At 35.8% G+C, this 18,617-nt stretch overlaps 1 protein-coding gene across 1 annotated transcript in view; it reads right to left on the bottom strand.

The window, feature by feature from the left end:
• The window catches only part of LOC102801357 (BAI1-associated protein 3-like), a 185,491-nt gene that overhangs the window by 10,612 nt on the left and 156,262 nt on the right, over positions 1-18,617 (bottom strand). Inside the window, exons 10-18 of the mRNA XM_085502869.1 lie at positions 12,167-12,254; positions 11,495-11,602; positions 9,821-10,014; positions 6,260-6,377; positions 6,001-6,125; positions 5,346-5,436; positions 3,323-3,529; positions 2,528-2,682; positions 369-492 (exon numbers count right to left, since the gene is read on the bottom strand). Coding sequence (XP_085358995.1) covers positions 369-492; positions 2,528-2,682; positions 3,323-3,529; positions 5,346-5,436; positions 6,001-6,125; positions 6,260-6,377; positions 9,821-10,014; positions 11,495-11,602; positions 12,167-12,254 — 1,210 coding nt within the window. The remainder of the gene's footprint in view (positions 1-368; positions 493-2,527; positions 2,683-3,322; positions 3,530-5,345; positions 5,437-6,000; positions 6,126-6,259; positions 6,378-9,820; positions 10,015-11,494; positions 11,603-12,166; positions 12,255-18,617) is intronic.

Raw genomic sequence — 18,617 nt, 5'->3', positions numbered from 1 at the left:
GTTTGTACAATTCAAGTAATATAGTGAATAAATTGCAATTACTATACCACATAATATACTAGTAAATAATATATATAGTAAATACCTTCTGCTCATTATCCAAGCAGCAAGTGGCAAATAAACATAAGATTAGTAATCAACAAGTGGAATCTGAGTTTTGGGTAATTTAGAAAATTGATAAGTACTTAGCGATGGAATATTGTTTGTGTTGTGTTTTTTTTAACATGCAATGATAGCTAACATTTCAGTATCAGTTTTAGACAATGTATGGTTCTAGATTTTATGAACCAACAGTCAATATGCAAGAATTTTGAAGCATTGACTGATTAAAATGGGTCAACTGAAATGTTTCAGTTACATTCCATTACCTTGTCTAATTCCACTGATTTCTTTATTCGGTCCATGGCTTTATCTTTAGCAATATCCAACCATTTCTGTACACAATATTTAAACCACACATGATAATTGGCTAATGCTAAATTCTTAGCTTCACTGTAACAAACAACATAATATTGGAGTTAATATAGAAGGCTGTGAAGTACACAACAAATAAATATATTAACAAATACAGATTCCTGATTCCTAAAATTGAATCCAAAAATGACAATATAATTAAGAAATACAGAGATCAGTAATTGTTAGGTTGTAATGAAGTTTTGATACCTAGATCATACCCTCATAATGCAACACTCTAAATTATACCTGCGTAATTTTTGGAATATATTTTCACTAATTTTGCTTCTATCAAATAAGAAATTATATCCAATAAGTCAAAAATTAATAAAATAGTTGTAGAAAAATACATAAAAATGTATAAAATTTGAAAGAAGTTTGATGGGTTACGATGGGAAATCATTAAAATTTGATGTTCATAGACAGCATTATGTTTATCACCATCATTTCACTGTCACTATAGAGTCAATGATATAATCATGATTAAAATTTTAAAGCAGAAAGCAAAAGGTGAGCAAAGTTTTAAGAGTTGCAAAGCTTCAAGAGTCATTAGGGAATTAAAAAAGTCAGATTGTCTAATCTCTACTTTCATATCACTCAACCCTATTAAAGTGAAATCCCTGAGTTAAAGCACATCAAATGTACCGATATTAACCTCATATTAGAACTACTTCAGATGTTCTTTTAAGGCCACAGTCTAATTACTAATACATGTAATAATATAAGTAATATGGAATTGGAAACTTTTGAAAGACAGCTATCTCTGAAATTGTGTAAGACTACTCATAAGTCATGCACATCATAGGGCTAGAATTCAAAGCCTTCACAACCTCTATAATAACAGCCTAGTTACGGTGGCAACTGGCAGATAAACATTTTTATTAACTACTATATTATAATATTTCCCATGCTAATCAGTTATGATTGCTAATAACATTTATGATTTGATCATTTGAGGGTATTCGTGAGTACAGCTTTTCAAAATTATGATACCTGAACTAAAGAACCAATTGATGTTACAAAAATTCACAATTTGGCCCGATTTGATAAAAAAAATTTGTTTTGTGAAATAATAGTTGTGTAGAGCATCAGGCCTTTGACTTCACATAGGCATCAAAGGCAATTGCCTAGATGCCTATTAAGTTTGCCTCAGTACCCTTAGATACTTTCTATTCCTATTTTTTTCTTTAATCTAAGGCCATTTTATAAATTTTTGATTTATTGGATATAATTTTGTATCTGATATTCCTGCTTAACAGTATCATGTAGGCACCACCATAGTACAGCAAATGCTTTAATACATAAATAATAGCAATGTGTCTAAGTTATATTTTAATGATCCAGTAGACAATTTTGTTTTATGTGCACTTCTGTTACAGTGGCACTACTAATAGTCTAAGAGCAAACACAGTAATGATAATCACCACTTATAAAACTATTATGTAAGTGCCATATGGTATGAGACTCATACATCATACATGTACTATTATCCCTGAACAAGCCAAGTAATAAGGTCAATAGGTCACAGTAAAGAGTGAGTCAACTTTTAACCTGTCCTCATTGAAATACTAATTCAATTTCACATTGGTTTCCAATAGATTAAATCCATTGAGTAGACATTAATTTTCATGACCTGGTTACAGGATATGTTATAGAAATTATTTGGAACACTTTATCGTATTAGGTATATCACTATATGGGTCGTCTCCTGAGGGAAAATCATTGGTTAATTAGTTTATTGCAAGTTATTAATACGCTTGGGATTGCTTCCTCCTTTCAATAATAGGTACAACAAAATGTTACTAGTCAATGCACAGGGTAATTTGAAAGGTGTATGTCAAACATTTTTTTTTTTTTTTCAATTGGCATCCTTAGAGCAGCACAGTATTGCAATATGTTGTATTCAAAATGGGTTCCATGTGATGTGTGCAATGCATGCAGAAGACTTAAACTGCAGTGTTGGTTTGCAGGAACCATAAAAAACGTGTCACACACAAATATATTACAATTTGGATGTTAATGCATTCAGCGGAAATGGGCAAAGAAAATGAGTATATTGCGATAAACAACTCACTTTGGAGATAGATACTGTTTATATGCCAGTAGTTCTTTCAAAGCCAGATATATTTCAAAAAGTGAAGTACCAACTGAATAGTTCTGATCTTTCCCATCATGGGACTTTATAATTCTATTTACTTCCTCCATAGCTCGGCTTACATCTTCTGCAATCTGTAAAGAAAACCATTATTACAGGTAGTAAAAATACATGTATATTGTACAAATTAATTTTTTGCTGATAAGTGAAATTTATGCAATCTTGTCACAAAGTATACTGTCAATAAATAATTTATCACAGACTTATTTAGCTGATAAGCGAAAGTCACTATTGAAATGAAATTCATATGAACACAATTACAATGGATCTCTTTGTTTAACAGGAAAATCTGTGAATTTAAAACTTAGTGAATATAGTAAAATATCAATTTGTTAAATTAAATACCACTTAAAATTAAGGCTTTTAAAGTGGACAGTGAATGATATTTATAAAGCAATACAAAACAAACTGAAAAAAAAAAAAAACTTCTGCTCAAAGAGGAATTTGAAGGGAAGTTTAGTTTCATTATATAACATATAACTAATATGTCACCCAACCTTGTTTTGGAAATAAACCTGATGGTTTTTTTTTACCTTTACCAAAATATAGTAAAGAAAAACAAAACAAAACATTACCTGCACTGGGTTAAAAATAATAATGATTGGTCAGCAAACTTTTTTCAGATGTAGTCACATCTTAATATTTGTATGTGAGATACATCCTGTCTACTTAGAACGGTTCAATATTGTAGAAACGATATAAATAAATACTCACTAGTTTTTCAAGTTGTCTGAATGTAATTGTAAAGTAGTCCACTTTTACAATATTCTGATAGAGTTTGTGATAATATTTGACTCCTCTCTGCATATCAGTATTTAGTGTATTACCCAATGAGACAAGACTTGTAACTTGTTCTTCTTCTGACTGTACTAGTGGTTCAGCTAATGCATGAACAGTCTCATACCAGTCAACTGTGCCTTTCTAAAAATATCAAAAAATACAACAAATGCATGTTGGAAAGAGCATAGTAATTTTTGCTATTAAAAAGATATGGTTTAATCATTAAATTTGTTAATTTTAACTGCATTTTCAAAAAATTACCTGATATAATTTTGATGGAAAGTAACAGTAAAGATTTTAGAGACATCAGTAGTACTGTAAAACCATTTCTTTTCACTATTTTGATATTTGGAGCATATTCACAGGGTTTTTATTTAATGCCAGTGAAACAAAGAGTTATGTTGTTATTTTACATATATTTAATTTAGCAAATTTTACTTATTAGCAAAATTAAAACCCAGCAAATAGTATATTATAGATTTTTACACATTCATTAAACAAATATCGCCTGCTGAAAGCCTCCACAGAGAATATGATGCATTGCTTAGTTACAAAAAAAACTCAAACAAGCAGCCTCTCGGCTGAGATAGCTCCGCTGTTAGCAATGCACATTTCAATTAAAGAACAGAAGATATCATTTCAAAATGAACAATATGTATAGTATCAAAACAATCACACTTGCGGTTTTCAACAAGAAGTGAAAATATCACTTTTTACCAAAAATTACGAAAATATTTATCAAAATTAGAGAATTGAAGATATCATTATGAAATGAACAAATCTGAGTTAGAACCACATGTAATATCAAAGCAATTGGACTTGCGGTTTCAACAAGAAGTCGTAAATAACACTTTTCACCAAAAATTACAAAAATATTCACCAAAATTAGAGAATTAAAGATATCATTACAAAATGAACAAATCTGAGAGAGATCCACATGTAGTATCTATATATGTAATATCAAAGCAATTGGACTTGGGGTTTTTAACGAGAAGTTGAAAATATCACTTTTTACCAAAAATGACAAAAATATTCCCCAAAATTAGAGAATTGAAGATATCATCATGGAATGAACAAATCTAAGAGAGGTCTACCCAAGGTACATATACACCAAGTATCAAAGCATTCAGGCTTGTAGTTTTCAAGAAGAAGTCAAAAAAGTAAAACATTGACATGGACGACGACGGACAATCACTCGTATGATAAGCTCCGCTTGACAAAGTCGACAGCGGAGCTAAAAAACTCAAAGTTCAAACTCATGACTACCATCCATTAAATCACACGGCTGAGGCAATTATCTTTTTGAATGAAAAATAATCAAAATTATACAAGCGACCTGTCAAGTAGTACATGTATCCTGTCAGATCTTTTGATTGATTCAAACAATTCAGAATTTAATAGCATTATCAAAATTCGGGCTGATAGATCTTCAAAAGCAGTTGATAAATTTTAACTAAAATTAGCTAATTGATCATTACCAAATGATAAATCTGGTAGTTTTCAAGAAAATGTTAATACCCCCCCCAAAGAGTTAAGAGTTGCTGTCTTGATACACAAAATATTTGTTAAAATTGGACAAAAAAGGACAATGTCATAAAAAGTAATGAACAACTCTGATAAAGATCAACCCAACTGTAAAAGCAATCACGCCTGTAGTTTTCAAGAAGTAGTCAAAAATAGCATTTTTTACCACAAATTACCAACATGGAAAATTGAATTGATAATATTGTTAAAAAACAAACAAAATGGATTGTGGTCATCGCAAGGCAAATAAATAAATTAACACCAAATAAAGAAGCAATTAGTAGTTTTCAAGAAGAAGTGTCAGTTATAAAAAAGTTGATGCCAGACAATAATACCAACTGGTGAGTGAGCCAATGTTTCTTTGAATATAAATAAATAGAAATTACACAGCAAAGATTCATGAATAAAAAATTATAAATCTATATCATCTTACCTTGATAGCATCAATCACTTCTCTGTGTAACTCTTTCCTAAATGGGCAACATTGTTTAAATAGCTCCATATTATAAATGTGTTGCAGACACCTACAAAGAAATGTATGGTAATTATTATGATTATTAAACAATATTTGTCTGCAACTTTAAAATAAAACCGCACTTTGGTAGATGTCTGAATCTACAGGCACAGAAATATTCAGGTTCACCCACATTTAAAAATTTACAAATAATACCGTAAATAGAAATATATCTTCAATAGAAGTGAAAATTTACTGAAGCATTAAAATATAACTTTTTGTGATAGACACACATGCACTACTAATAGATCAGATACAGTATTTTCTCTAATGAAAGTGCATTCATAATAGCAGTGCATGTAAACAACATTTGTATACATTGTATAATGAATCAGTAAAATATGACTTATTTTGACCACAGACACACCTGTCATTTACATAAACATATGCGCTACTAACATAGCTAATACAGTAGATATAGTCATGAATGTGTTCACGAAAAAGTATTCACTCAGACAGTACAGGATTGCATCAATTTCTGTTGGTGGAAATGATCACCATACTGCCATCATGCATAGTTTGCAGTACTCTTGCAATAAAGTTGAACTATTTCACACATTTATCTCTTACATACCTCAGCAAATACTCCAATCTGTAGTAAGCAGCTTTGTTTGCGGGAGGAAATAAATCTCTTTGTTTGCTCAAAAGTCCCAGGCAAAAGTCGATAAATGTACACAGCGAATGACCCAGCATTTCCTCCTGCAAAACAAAACATTACAATATAGTCTGTAAGCTGGTGCCCTCTATAGTATAAAACTGGCAGATATTTGTTTTTATGATAATGAGCTATAACTTAAATCAACCAATAGCTATGAAGCAGCAGCTCTACTTACATAGTCCCTGGATAGTGCAGAAGGAATCCAGAGCTCTTCTAGTTTTTTTATCAGTCTGTATAAGAATGCATAGTCCAAAGCTTGCTGCATATGCTGCCTACTAAAAGCCAACCAATTACTGAAATTGAACAGAAGAGACATCTCATGCTGAAGGCATTTTCATCAAATCACAACTGTTACAGTTGTGTAATGAAGTAGAAAAGCAAATGTGTCAACTATCCCTGCGGTGTCAAATGTGTATACACTACAGAATGACTAAAAGGAATAGCTTTCTCACGCATTTTTAAAACTAGCATTCCAGGTATGCATTATGTTTTTGTTTTTTATAGAACTCAGAGGTGTTCAGAGATATTAATAACTTTTTCAGCTATACAGAAAACCAGTAAATTTGTAACATTAGCCTTTTCATCATTTGAGAACGTTTGTGAAGACAAAATTTTGCAAAACTCACTGATTCCAAAACTACATTGTTGGTAGCATGTCTGTAGTTATTTGGTCATAGCTAGTGAACAAAGGCTAAAAAGTAAAACCAAGAGGCAATCATTTGGCCTACATTCTATGCAATTCACTGGCCATTTGCGTGACTAAAAATGTTAAAAAATGATGTTTTCAATAAGGAGATAAGTGAAAAAAGCACAATAGCAAAATTGGTTGCCAGGTAATTCCTTAGAAAAACATTATTATGGCATGTGCACCACTGTATTTGCTTATATCTAAGCTTTCAGATGATGTGTAGGTTGTTAGAGAAGATAATGTTTGAATCACAAATCAATTTTAACTGGTTTTACCCCATTGCTACCTTAAAACTGTATATAGTATTGAAATAATAAATATTCTGAGTGAGTACGCATCTAATCATTAAGAAGAACATACTCAGTATAGGTTTCAAGGATCATCTGAAACTACAGTAATTTCAATGATAGATGCAGGAATTCTAATAAAACTTTCAGCAATTTTTATCAGTTAACATTTATCTAATGCTATTGTTTCAAAATGGCAGGTAAAATGCTATGGAGGCAGAAATCATAAAATTTCAGTCAGTTTACTCTTTATTTCTCTCAAGTTTTAACCTACTAGTAGTACTACAAAAATCATTTTTGCGATGGTTATTATGGTTAGTTATTTCAACACAACACCAGTCCACAAACACAAGCAGCTGCGTATTTTGGCACTAAGGCAGCTAGAAATTACTTAATAGTTAATCTTTCGTTGAATTTGAATTCTGAATAAAGATAATCTTCAGTCTTGCAGCTTTTTCAAAAGTTATGTATATACCAAATTTATTAATCAAACAAATAATAAACAGATGATTAGCAATATAGCAAACTTAATTCACTGCTTTTTTTTTACTCTTATCCTCTTACTACTATAAACCTTGCTAAAATACAATCAAGTTTATACATCCAGCATCAAAAAAAATAGAAATTTATTATACTGAAAAAGCTGTATCTGCACTTGTTTTAATGTTTGATATTCCAATACGACAATACAACACAAACATTAAATGTATTCAGGTTATTCAAACACTTGTTTTAATGTTTGATATTCCAATACGACAATACAACACAAACATTAAATGTATTCAGGTTATTCAAACACTTGTTTTTGTTTACATTAGATGCGCGAAACATTTTTAATTTGTTGACATTTTATGCTGTTATCACTCATTAAATTACGATTACAAGCAAAGACATATAATATAAAAGGTTACCACGAAAGTATCACAAAGTAAGCATTTAGGTAGTATGTGACGACTGCCACAGTGTAAGGAAGGCCTGCTTATTGCTGCAATAAGACCGCACTTTGCATTGGTTGATACTATTATTATACTGTTCTTGTACATACTTTGCAATATTCTCGTTATAAGATTGTATTATTATATATAAATTGCAACATCCTTCACACTGATCTACACCATGTACAAGTAAAATCCCATGTAGTCTACAGTCCAAGAGTTATTGGTGATTACTTAGGTAATAATTATAAATCATAATAATTATGTATTTTCTCTTGACACAAATAAACACAAATCATGGCCACCTACGCACTTTTTATAGTAATACCATTAGTCTGAGACAGATTGATTTTGGAGATTAGCCAGTAGAATATGATGTGTATAAAGTACTGCATTAAATATGTTTTAGGTAGGCATTTTGAGTATGCTGAATTATGTCTGTATGTGTGTATGTAGAGCTTTTATTTGTTCAAGCAATTAGATCAGATATCTGTCCACCTGATTGGGGTAGGAAGAGTGTTATTGGTTAAGTAAATATAAAAGACTTTTACAAATGGATATTTTCCAACATAGAATTATATATAAGATTTCTATAAAATTTTGCAAAAATTATTGCAATGACAAATTATACTGCACTGTGGGATAATTTTGTCAGGTTGTGTTCAACTTGGTCAAACATATCCCACAATGCACTATAATTTGGAATTGTGATATGGTCTCCAAGTGACAGTTTGCAAATGTTGGAACAAGCTCTTCGTACCAATAAGTTTTTTATTAGCTTCGCTGTCGACTTTGTCGAGCAGAGCTTATCATATGAGTGATTGTCCGTCGTCATTGTTCGTCGTCCGTGTCAATGTTTTACTTTTTCGACTTCTTCTTGCAACCTACAAGCCTAATTGCTTTGATACTTGGTGTCTATGTACCTTGGGTAGACCTCTCTCAGATTTGTTCATTTCATGATCATATCTTTAATTCTCTAACTTTGGTGAATATTTTTGTCATTTTTGGTAAAAAGTGATATTTTCATCTTCTTGTTAAAAAACGCAAGTCAAATTGCTTTGATATTAAATATATAGGTACTACATGTGGACCTCTCTCAGATTTGTTCATTTTGTAATGATATCTTCAATTCTCTAATTTTGGGGAATATTTTTGTCATTTTTGGTAAAAAGTGATATTTTCGACTTCTTGTTAAAAATCGTAAGTCCAATTGCTTCGATATTACATATATAGGTACTACATGTGGACCTCGCTCAGTGTTGTTCATTTTGTAATGATATCTTCAATTCTCTAATTTTGGGGAATATTTTTGTCATTTTTGGTAAAAAGTGATATTTTCGACTTCTTGTTAAAAACCACAATCATTTATGGTGAAAAATTATATTTTTGAATTCTTGTTGAAAATAGCAAGTCCCATTGCATTGATACTATGCATATTGTTCATTTTCTAATGATATCTTCTTCTGTGCAGTGCTAACAGCTGAGCTATCTCAGCCGAGAGGCTGCTTGTTCAATTATTTACTTTTTTATTTATTTATTACTGATATTTATCTATTACTATTACTAATAATAATTTTTTAATTAAGAAATTACAAAATATTTAATAGCATTGATTTATATTGCTACAGTTATTTGATGGAGTATACTATTCAGAAAATAGAAAGAATTACAGTGCAGTTTTTTTTTAACACCAATTTAATAGTTAAATTTAAAATCAAAAGTAAAACAACCATACTGCCTATTGTATTCTCACCATGTGATTTTTGACACTTCTAATAGAGTAAATTTGGCACAAATTACTCCTGTATAAATTAAATTAAACTTACCACATTGTATCTTCCACCTCTGTGATATCATTCTGTAAGGCATGTTGATGTAAGACCGTAATGGCAGGGGAACTCAGCTCACCAGACCAACTGTATGACTTACTTTTATGAGTCATTATTTCAAATTCAATAAACTTTTCTAATATTGTTTGATGAGCAGTGATTGCTGTCCAATGTTCATTCTCAGCTGGTCTCTATCAAGGAAACAAGATTTCATGGCATATTAAAGTGGTTTTCAAATGTCAGAAAACAGGACTATGTGCAGCAACAACACTCTGCTTCAGTGTAAGTGCATGCATAGTTACATAAGCTGACCTGACCTGATGGTCGAAATATCTCCACTGTCCACAAAAACATTATAGTAGTCAAATCAAGCAATATACACCCCCTAAAAACAAAACAGGGTTAATCAACCAAAAAGTAGTTTGGTTAAGGCTACTGAGAACATGTCAACCTAACTTCATCAAATTGTTCATAAAAATTATGTACACCTCAAATATCAAACTAATCAGGTTAGTAGTTTTTTCAAATAACATTTTTTACCAAAAATAGAGAATTGAAGATATCACTAAAAGAACAAATCTAAGAGAGGTCCACCCAATGTACCGATATACCATGTATCAGAGCAATTGAGCTGGTAGCTTTCAAGAAGAAGTCGAAAATAGCATTTTTACGCAAAAATTACAAAAATATTTGCCAAAAATAGGTAATTTTATATATCGTCACTAAATGAACAAATCTGATAACAGTCCACCCAAGGTACCTACATACTAATTATTTAAGCAATTGGAATTAGAATCTTCACCAAAAATTGCAAAAAAAATGTAAAAATAAAGAATTGAAGAGGTCTACCCAATAAACATATGCACCAAGTAAAAAAACAGTTGTTTTAAAGGAAACGTTGACGTAGGACAACCAACATCTTCATCTATCATCTTCAAAGCCATACCTGGTTATGTACGACATCACGGTGATATGAGACCAAAGCAATCGCTACACTAACAATACCCCAACAATGTTTGATGAGTTGAAAACTCTTCAATTTATGACTAAATTTGGTACAAATTTGATTAATTGTGTTTATTTGATAGTTACATACATAAACCACACAAAAATCATGTTCATGGAGAAAACCGTTGTACCACATGACCATGACAAGTGCACAGTGAATACCTACCTGTTCTGTTGATAAACTCATACTAAGTCTGATTACCACATGACCATGACAAGTGCACAGTGAATACCTACCTGTTCTGTTGATAAACTCATACTAAGTCTGATTACCACATGACCATGACAAGTGCACAGTGAATACCTACCTGTTCTGTTGATAAACTCATACTAAGTCTGATTACCACATGACCATGACAAGTGCACAGTGAATACCTACCTGTTCTGTTGATAAACTCATACTAAGTCTGATTACCACATGACCATGACAAGTGCACAGTGAATACCTACCTGTTCTGTTGATAAACTCATACTAAGTCTGATTACCACATGACCATGACAAGTGCACAGTGAATACCTACCTGTTCTGTTGATAAACTCATACTAAGTCTGATTACCACATGACCATGACAAGTGCACAGTGAATACCTACCTGTTCTGTTGATAAACTCATACTAAGTCTGATTACCACATGACCATGACAAGTGCACAGTGAATACCTACCTGTTCTGTTGATAAACTCATACTAAGTCTGATTTTACCCTGCACATTAGACTTGTATGTTCTGCCTTCCAGTTCATACCACTGATCAATGCCACGAGATGGAATGTCCTACAACCAAAGAAAGTGAAATTAAATCTTAATAGCATTCTACATAGAAAATCCTTCATGCAATGAATTTGTTATCAAATTCGAGTGAATATTGACTCACTCAGTTATTAGCTTTAATTCCATCACATTAACAGAATAAAAAATCAGATCTAACTACTTTGCAGGAATCAGCAGCCTGAATTTAATTTGATCTTTAATATCAAGTTCTTTATAGTTGTGACAATACTTGTCTAAATCTTTCATGAAAATGTACAAGCCTTGTGGAATTTTTGAAGAATAACACAAGCCAGTGAACACACTATAGAACACAATTTTTGTGAGCATAATTGTTCCTGAATATTGCCACAGATATTTTCTCGTCAAGTGAAAATAATAATATAATAACCATTTTTATCTTTGCATCTTTAGGACAATAGAGGGAACATGGAAAACTGAAATATGCATTGGTTAGAATTAGAACTATAGTTGAGGTAACAATGTGTGATCAACAAACAAATATACATATTCATAGCAGTTTGTTAAACCACTAGAATAAACTCAATTTGTAATATGCATGTTACTCACGTCCAAATTAATGTTAACACACCCCAGGAAATCATCCACACTGCCTTTACTACTAGTCCTAGCAGACTGTACTATTTGCTTGAAGAACCTGAGAAGGATGAATAAATTCTATCAATTGTAATTTTACATGTTGAGATTGAATAAAAGCAAATGATTTTCATTTGAGGTTAGCGCCATTATCAACTTCTGGCACCATCTACAATGATTTTGTATTATCTTCTTCTCCCCACGTGAAATATTGATGACAAATCATTTGATCAAAAATTAAAAGCAATATCTGAAATTTTCTGCATGACCCAAAATGGTGATAAATTTACAAAATGTGTAAATATTTGCACTGAATTTTGCACTGGAAAAAAAAATGGTTATAAAATGGTTATAAAGTAACAATTCTCCAAACAGTCACAAAAATAACAAAATTCATATAATAACAATCATAAACTAATAATAAACAAAGTTGGTTACAGGCTCAAGAAAATACAAGTTTTTAGAATGCTAGGGGCATATATATGGCTGCTATGTTCCAAAAATAGCATTTACACTGTTTTCTGTATGGATGGTTCGAGAGATGCCCATCTAAGCCAATGTCACCCAATGTTGACATTATGATGGCATATTCAATTGGTCACTAACCTACATCTAAAATAATTAAGTACGACCATCAAACAAACTGGTGACTGTTTGGATGAATGAATATGTTTGGATGAGTTGAATGCTTCTAACCACCTGTTGATGCTAGTTTAATTCATCAAACCACCAGTTGATGCTAGTTGAATCGATCTAACCACCAGTTGATGCTAGTTGAATCCATCTAACCACCAGTTGATGCTAGTTGACTCTATCTAACCACCTGTTGATGCTAGTTGACTCTATCTAACCACCTGTTGATGCTAGTTGAATCCATCAAACCACCTGTTGATGCTAGTTGAATCCATCAAACCACCTGCTGATGCTATTTGAATCCATCAAACCACCTGTTGATGCTAGTTGAATCCATCTAACCACCAGTCGATGCTAGTTGAATCCATCTAACCATCTGTTGATGCTAGTTGAATCTATCAAACCACCTGTTGATGCTAGTTGAATCTGTATAACTACCCATTGATGCTGGTTGAATCATCTAACCATGCATTGATGCTAGTTGAATCTATCTAACCACCAGTTGATGCTAGTTGAATCCATATAACCACCCATTGATGCTGGTTGAATCATCTAACCATGCATTGATGCTAGTTGAATCCATAAAACCACCTGTTGACGCTAGTTGAATCCTGGTAACTACCCATTGATGCTGGTTGAATCATCTAACTATGCATTGATGCTAGTTGAATCTATCTAACCACCTGTTGATGCTAGTTGAATCCATATAACTACCCATTGATGCTGGTTGAATCATCTAACCATTCATTGATGCTAGTTGAATCCATCTAACCACCAGTTGATGCTGGTTGAATCTATCTAACCACCTGTTGATGCTAGTTGAATCCGTATAACTTTTAAAACTAGCGCCGAAGGCGCATATTAGTTTTTATGTTTATATAAGAGATTGCATACTTACCTTTGGTTAATGAAATTTTAATTTCATAAACAAATGGGATAATTGCCAATTATCATATAATACTGGTTAAATAAAATCAAAATAACAGTGGATAGCTCCCGTAGGGGGCGTCCTTCCCCTGTCATCTGATTTGCATACTTCCAGATCTTTTTGACCACGATATTGATTCGTAGCTATTTATCTGGGGTGGTTTTGGGTGGGAAGGTAAGTATGCAATCTCTTATATAAACATAAAAACTAATATGCGCCTTCGGCGCTAGTTTTAAAAGTTTATTACAGAGTATTGCATACTAACCCCTTTGGTTAATGAAATTTTAATTTCATAAACAAATGGGACAGATTACCAGAGAATATCTCTTGGCAGATAAATACTACCCCACCTGATTATGGAATTGAAAAAATTCCATCCCCCCAACTGTATAACTCCCGCTAACTGAATAATTCTTGCAGTTGCGGAAAGTTACATGCCCTATTGTTTCGTTACAACTTGGCCTGTCACTAGGTAGCCTAACGAGTGTAGGCCCTGTGACTCGGCCGCTAGGTCTTTCAGGTAATAAGAGAGAAAAGTGTTGCTAGTTTTCCAGGACCCGGCTGCTAGCACCTGGGCTAAAGAAGCTCCGCTAGCAAATGCCAGTGTATTACCTATGCCTCTTAAGTCATGCATCTTGGCAGTGACTTTGCCTGCCTCTGTGCTCAAATACTTATCACTATAAGCGTGGTAAACCGTCTCTTTTACCCATCTCGCTAACGTGAATTTCGACGCCGCTGAGCTTTGTTTACCTTTTTGGTAACAAACGAACATCGACCTTTGACCCCTTCTGACCCCGGAAGTACGTTTCTTATAATAAGCTAGCGCACGTACCGGACAAAGAATTCTGTCTTGTTTTTCATTGGAAATATTGCTCAGTGCCGGGATAACGATCGGAGTCGCCGTCTCGTGCAGTTTCTGATTTTTTCCTCTGAATTTTACTGATGTCATTAAAATCGCTTTATCGGGATAAAACACCGTAAAATTGTCTTCAAATGACAGAGCGTGTATTTCGCTAACTCGCCTCCCTGAAGCGAGTGCTAGTAGAAAAACAGTCTTTTTCGTCCAGTCCTGTAGTGACGCCAATTCCTTCGGTTCGTATGGGAATTGTCGTAGCGCTTCAAGGACTACTGACAAGCTCCATGCAGGTGCTTTGTACCTCTCAATGGGGCCCGCCTGTGTAATAAAGCCCTTGAACAGATCGGAGATTGTCGGGTCATCCGAAATGTTTTTGTCTAGGCTTAGTTTGAGTACAGAGTTGATCGCCGATTTATAGTTTTCTACTGTCCCCGGTTTCAACTTTTTTTCGTTGATCAAATAAGAAAAAAACTCCGCTACTTGGGGCAAAGAGGGATAGAGTGGATGTATATCCCCTGCAAGACACCAATTACGAAATTTTTCCCAGTGGTATTGATACAATCCATTTGAGGAATCCCTAAGCCCGGCCGTCGTTGTTTGCGACACTTGGCTTGAAAACCCTTGCGCAATTCTAAATTGCTGGATAGTTTCCACACGTGAAGTTGGTACAGCTCCGGGTTGGTTGGTGTATAACCGCCGGGTTGTGTCAACGTAATTTCTTGTGGCAGGCTTCTCGGATGGTCCGTTAGCAGAGACAGCAGTAACGGAAACCAAGTCTGAGACGGCCAGTTCGGTGCCACTAGAATCATGTGCGAGTTCTCCGATTGTTCCAGTTTTTGTAACGTTCGGTGGATCAATGGAAATGGTGGGAATGCGTAACTGAACATTCCGCCCCACTCCATCTGAAGTGCGTCCCACGTCAGTGACTGTTTGTCCGGATAACGCGTCACAAAAACGGGACGTTTTTTGTTTTCCGGTGTTGCAAACAGATCTACCTGGGGTTCCCCCCACATGTCGAACACTAGGTTTACTGCCGTCTGTGACAGCTCCCATTCTGTGTCGTCGTAGGGTTTCCCCCGGGATAGCGAGTCCGCTACACCGTTTTGGACTCCCGGTATATGTTTGCACATCAGCTCGACTTTGTTTTGTGCACACCACTTTAGCACTGCTACAGCATGGTCGTTTAACGACTGTGATTTCGTTCCCCCTTCCTTGTTGAGGTAAGCTACTACAGTCTGATTGTCGGATCTTATTAACACGGCCCGGTTTTTTACCGCTTTTTTGAAGGATTGCAGGGAGAACTGCACCGCTAGCATTTCCAGTCGGTTTATGTGAAATTTCCTTTGTTTTTCGTTCCACTGACCGTGTGCAATCCCGTCCATGCAGTGCCCTCCCCAGCCCGTCATGGATGCGTCCGTCACCAACGTTACTGTCGGTTTCGCCTTGTCCATGGGAATCCCCGCCGTGAGGTTCTTGAGGTTGCCCCACCACGGAAGTGATTCCAGAAAGGCCGGTGTGAACAGTACCGGTTTTTCGTATTTTATCCCGTCCTTTGATAGTCGCATTTTTAACTGTGCGTCTAACACTAGGCGTTGGAGCGGTCTGGACTGTAGCGCCGCTCTCGGTACTAAGCCCCTCATCGAAGTTAACATCCCCACTAGTCGCATTACCTGGCGTAGTGTGGCTTGTTTTTGTTTTAGAAATGATTGTATCATTTTTTGTACATTGTCGATTCTGTGCTGGGCTGGTCGGATCATGCCTTTCTCCGCATCCAGTTCCATGCCCAGAAAGACTATTTTCTGCGTCGGTATTAATTCTGATTTTTCCATATTTATCAGAAAACCTAGCTTTAACAGTAGACTGACAGTCCGCTCGGTTGATTGACAAATCAGGTTCCGATTTTGACTTTTTATCAGCCAGTCGTCTAAGTAGGGGTTGACGTCTGCTGCGTTCTTGTGCAGTAACGCCACCACTGTGCGTAGAACTTTTGTAAACAGAAGTGGGGCTGACTGACGTCAGGCCGAAAGGTAGGACGGTGTACTGATACGTTACATCGTTCACCACGAATCGTAACAAGCGCCTGCTTTCTGTGTGTATTGGTATGTGCAGGTAAGCGTCGGTCAAGTCGAGGGACGTCATCCAGTCCCCTTTTTGAATTGACGCTCTCACTAGTGCCGGAGTTAACATTTTGAACGTTTCTTTCTTCACAAATTTGTTCAACTCCTTTAAATCCAGCACCAGCCTGTACCCACCGTTGGATTTCTTGACGGGAAATAACCTCGAGATGAAAGAATTTTTCGGGTTTTGTACCCGCTGAATTACCTTTTTTTTGAGTAGTATTTCCACGCTTTCTTTCAGTATTGTTGACTGAGTAGAGCCCGGTTTCCCCGAAATACATGTTCTTTTTTTGCATTTCGGTTCTTTTATCAACGGTATTCGATACCCGTGTGTTATTATCGATATCACATACGGATCGTTTATAGTTTCTTTCCACCGGGGAATACATTTCTGCAGACGCAGTGCCACCGGCGTCGAGGGACTCACCAACCCTCGGTCGCTTGTGGCGGTATACATTGACATCGCCGATTTCTCCATTTCCCCCTGGAGTGAATGCGGCGTCCTTCCCCCCCTTTTTTTCCAACCTGGAGGGGAGTAGGGACTCTGCCTTACGGGTTTCTGTTTTTTCACCGGTCGATGCGTCATTCTCCCTAGGTCCACGCATTCGGCCGGTTGTTTGTTTATACGATCGCCCACCGACCTGAGGTGCGGCCGACCGTGTTTTTGTTGTGCACGATTGAGTTCCCGCCATCCTGGGCACTGAACAAAATCGCTTAATGCACGATGTTTTGCACGACTTGGTTCCCGCCGACCTGGGCACTGAACCGAATCGTTTAATGCAAGTGGTATATGTGTAAGGGGATCTGTGGTTTGATTTGTTTGACAAAAATACTCGGAGACTTGAGTAATATTTGACATGTTTAATCGCACCTTGTTTTGATACATTACCATATTTGCTGACGTATAGTCAGGAAGACTTTTTAGTGTTACCAGTCTGTTTCGAGAATTGTTTATTCTGTCGCTGCTGGTTTTCACTTTTTCCTTTTGCCTGATTCGGGTTTGCCTTTGCGTTTCCCTTGGGCTGACCCGTAGTAGCTTGGTTAACTGGCTTCGCCTTGGTCGCGATGCTCTGTTTGTTATTAGCGGCTTGCTTGGCTTTAAAGGCGCCTTCGATCATCACACGGTTAACTTTTGCCGCTGCTTTCTCATTCAACTTAGAATTCACAGCGCTGAGTTTTCCGTCGAATAATTTTGGTCCCTCTGAAATCGATCGTCGCCAATTCGTTCTTGATTTCAGCGTTGGCGGCTGTCTTTAGCATAGCGGACCAAACTGCTGCACGGCGAGAGTGTTGAATAGTCGCTCGTAACTGGAGGTGACTCTGTATTATGTCAGCGTCGACGACATTAGTCGCGACCAACAGCGGCTCTAATGTGCTAAACAGTTCATCCTTGGTGATGTTGCCCGTTTTGAATTTCGCTAACTGAATTTGTGTAGTAGTAGTGAAAAATTCTCTATGGCTTAATGCAAGAGAAGTGTCCCAAACGTTGTTTTCCAATCTACATAGCGTTGACTGGGACAGGCAATACGGGATGTAAACTTGTGGTTTGCCGAGTGGATGTTTCGTTATACTTCCTTCGGCGACCATTTCCCGGACGCATGGCTCCAGTTCTGGTGGTTGTACGCCGAGAGGTCGTTCGTGCAGGCTGGCGTCGGTACCGACCGGTGTTTTCCACTCATCAGCGGGCGGTATGACTTTTTGGTAGCGTCTGCTCCAATCGTCCCGGTTAGTCCCCAAGAAGTCGTCCTTGGTGGCTGTAGCGGTTTTCTCGGTAACTTCACGATCCCATTTGCCTCCTCCGATCACGCGTTGTGTTATAGCAGCGCCCTGTGTCAGTCGGGGAGACCATGGTAGCATTGCTGAAGTCGTAAAAGTGTCCTTTTTCGGCAG

The sequence above is a fragment of the Saccoglossus kowalevskii genome, chromosome 8 (assembly GCF_978046115.1).
Source record: "Saccoglossus kowalevskii chromosome 8, keSacKowa6.1, whole genome shotgun sequence".
Classification (NCBI taxonomy): Eukaryota; Metazoa; Hemichordata; class Enteropneusta; family Harrimaniidae; genus Saccoglossus; species Saccoglossus kowalevskii.
The sequence above is the reverse complement of the archived record's forward strand: the minus strand, read 5'-3'. Positions and strand labels throughout refer to the sequence as shown.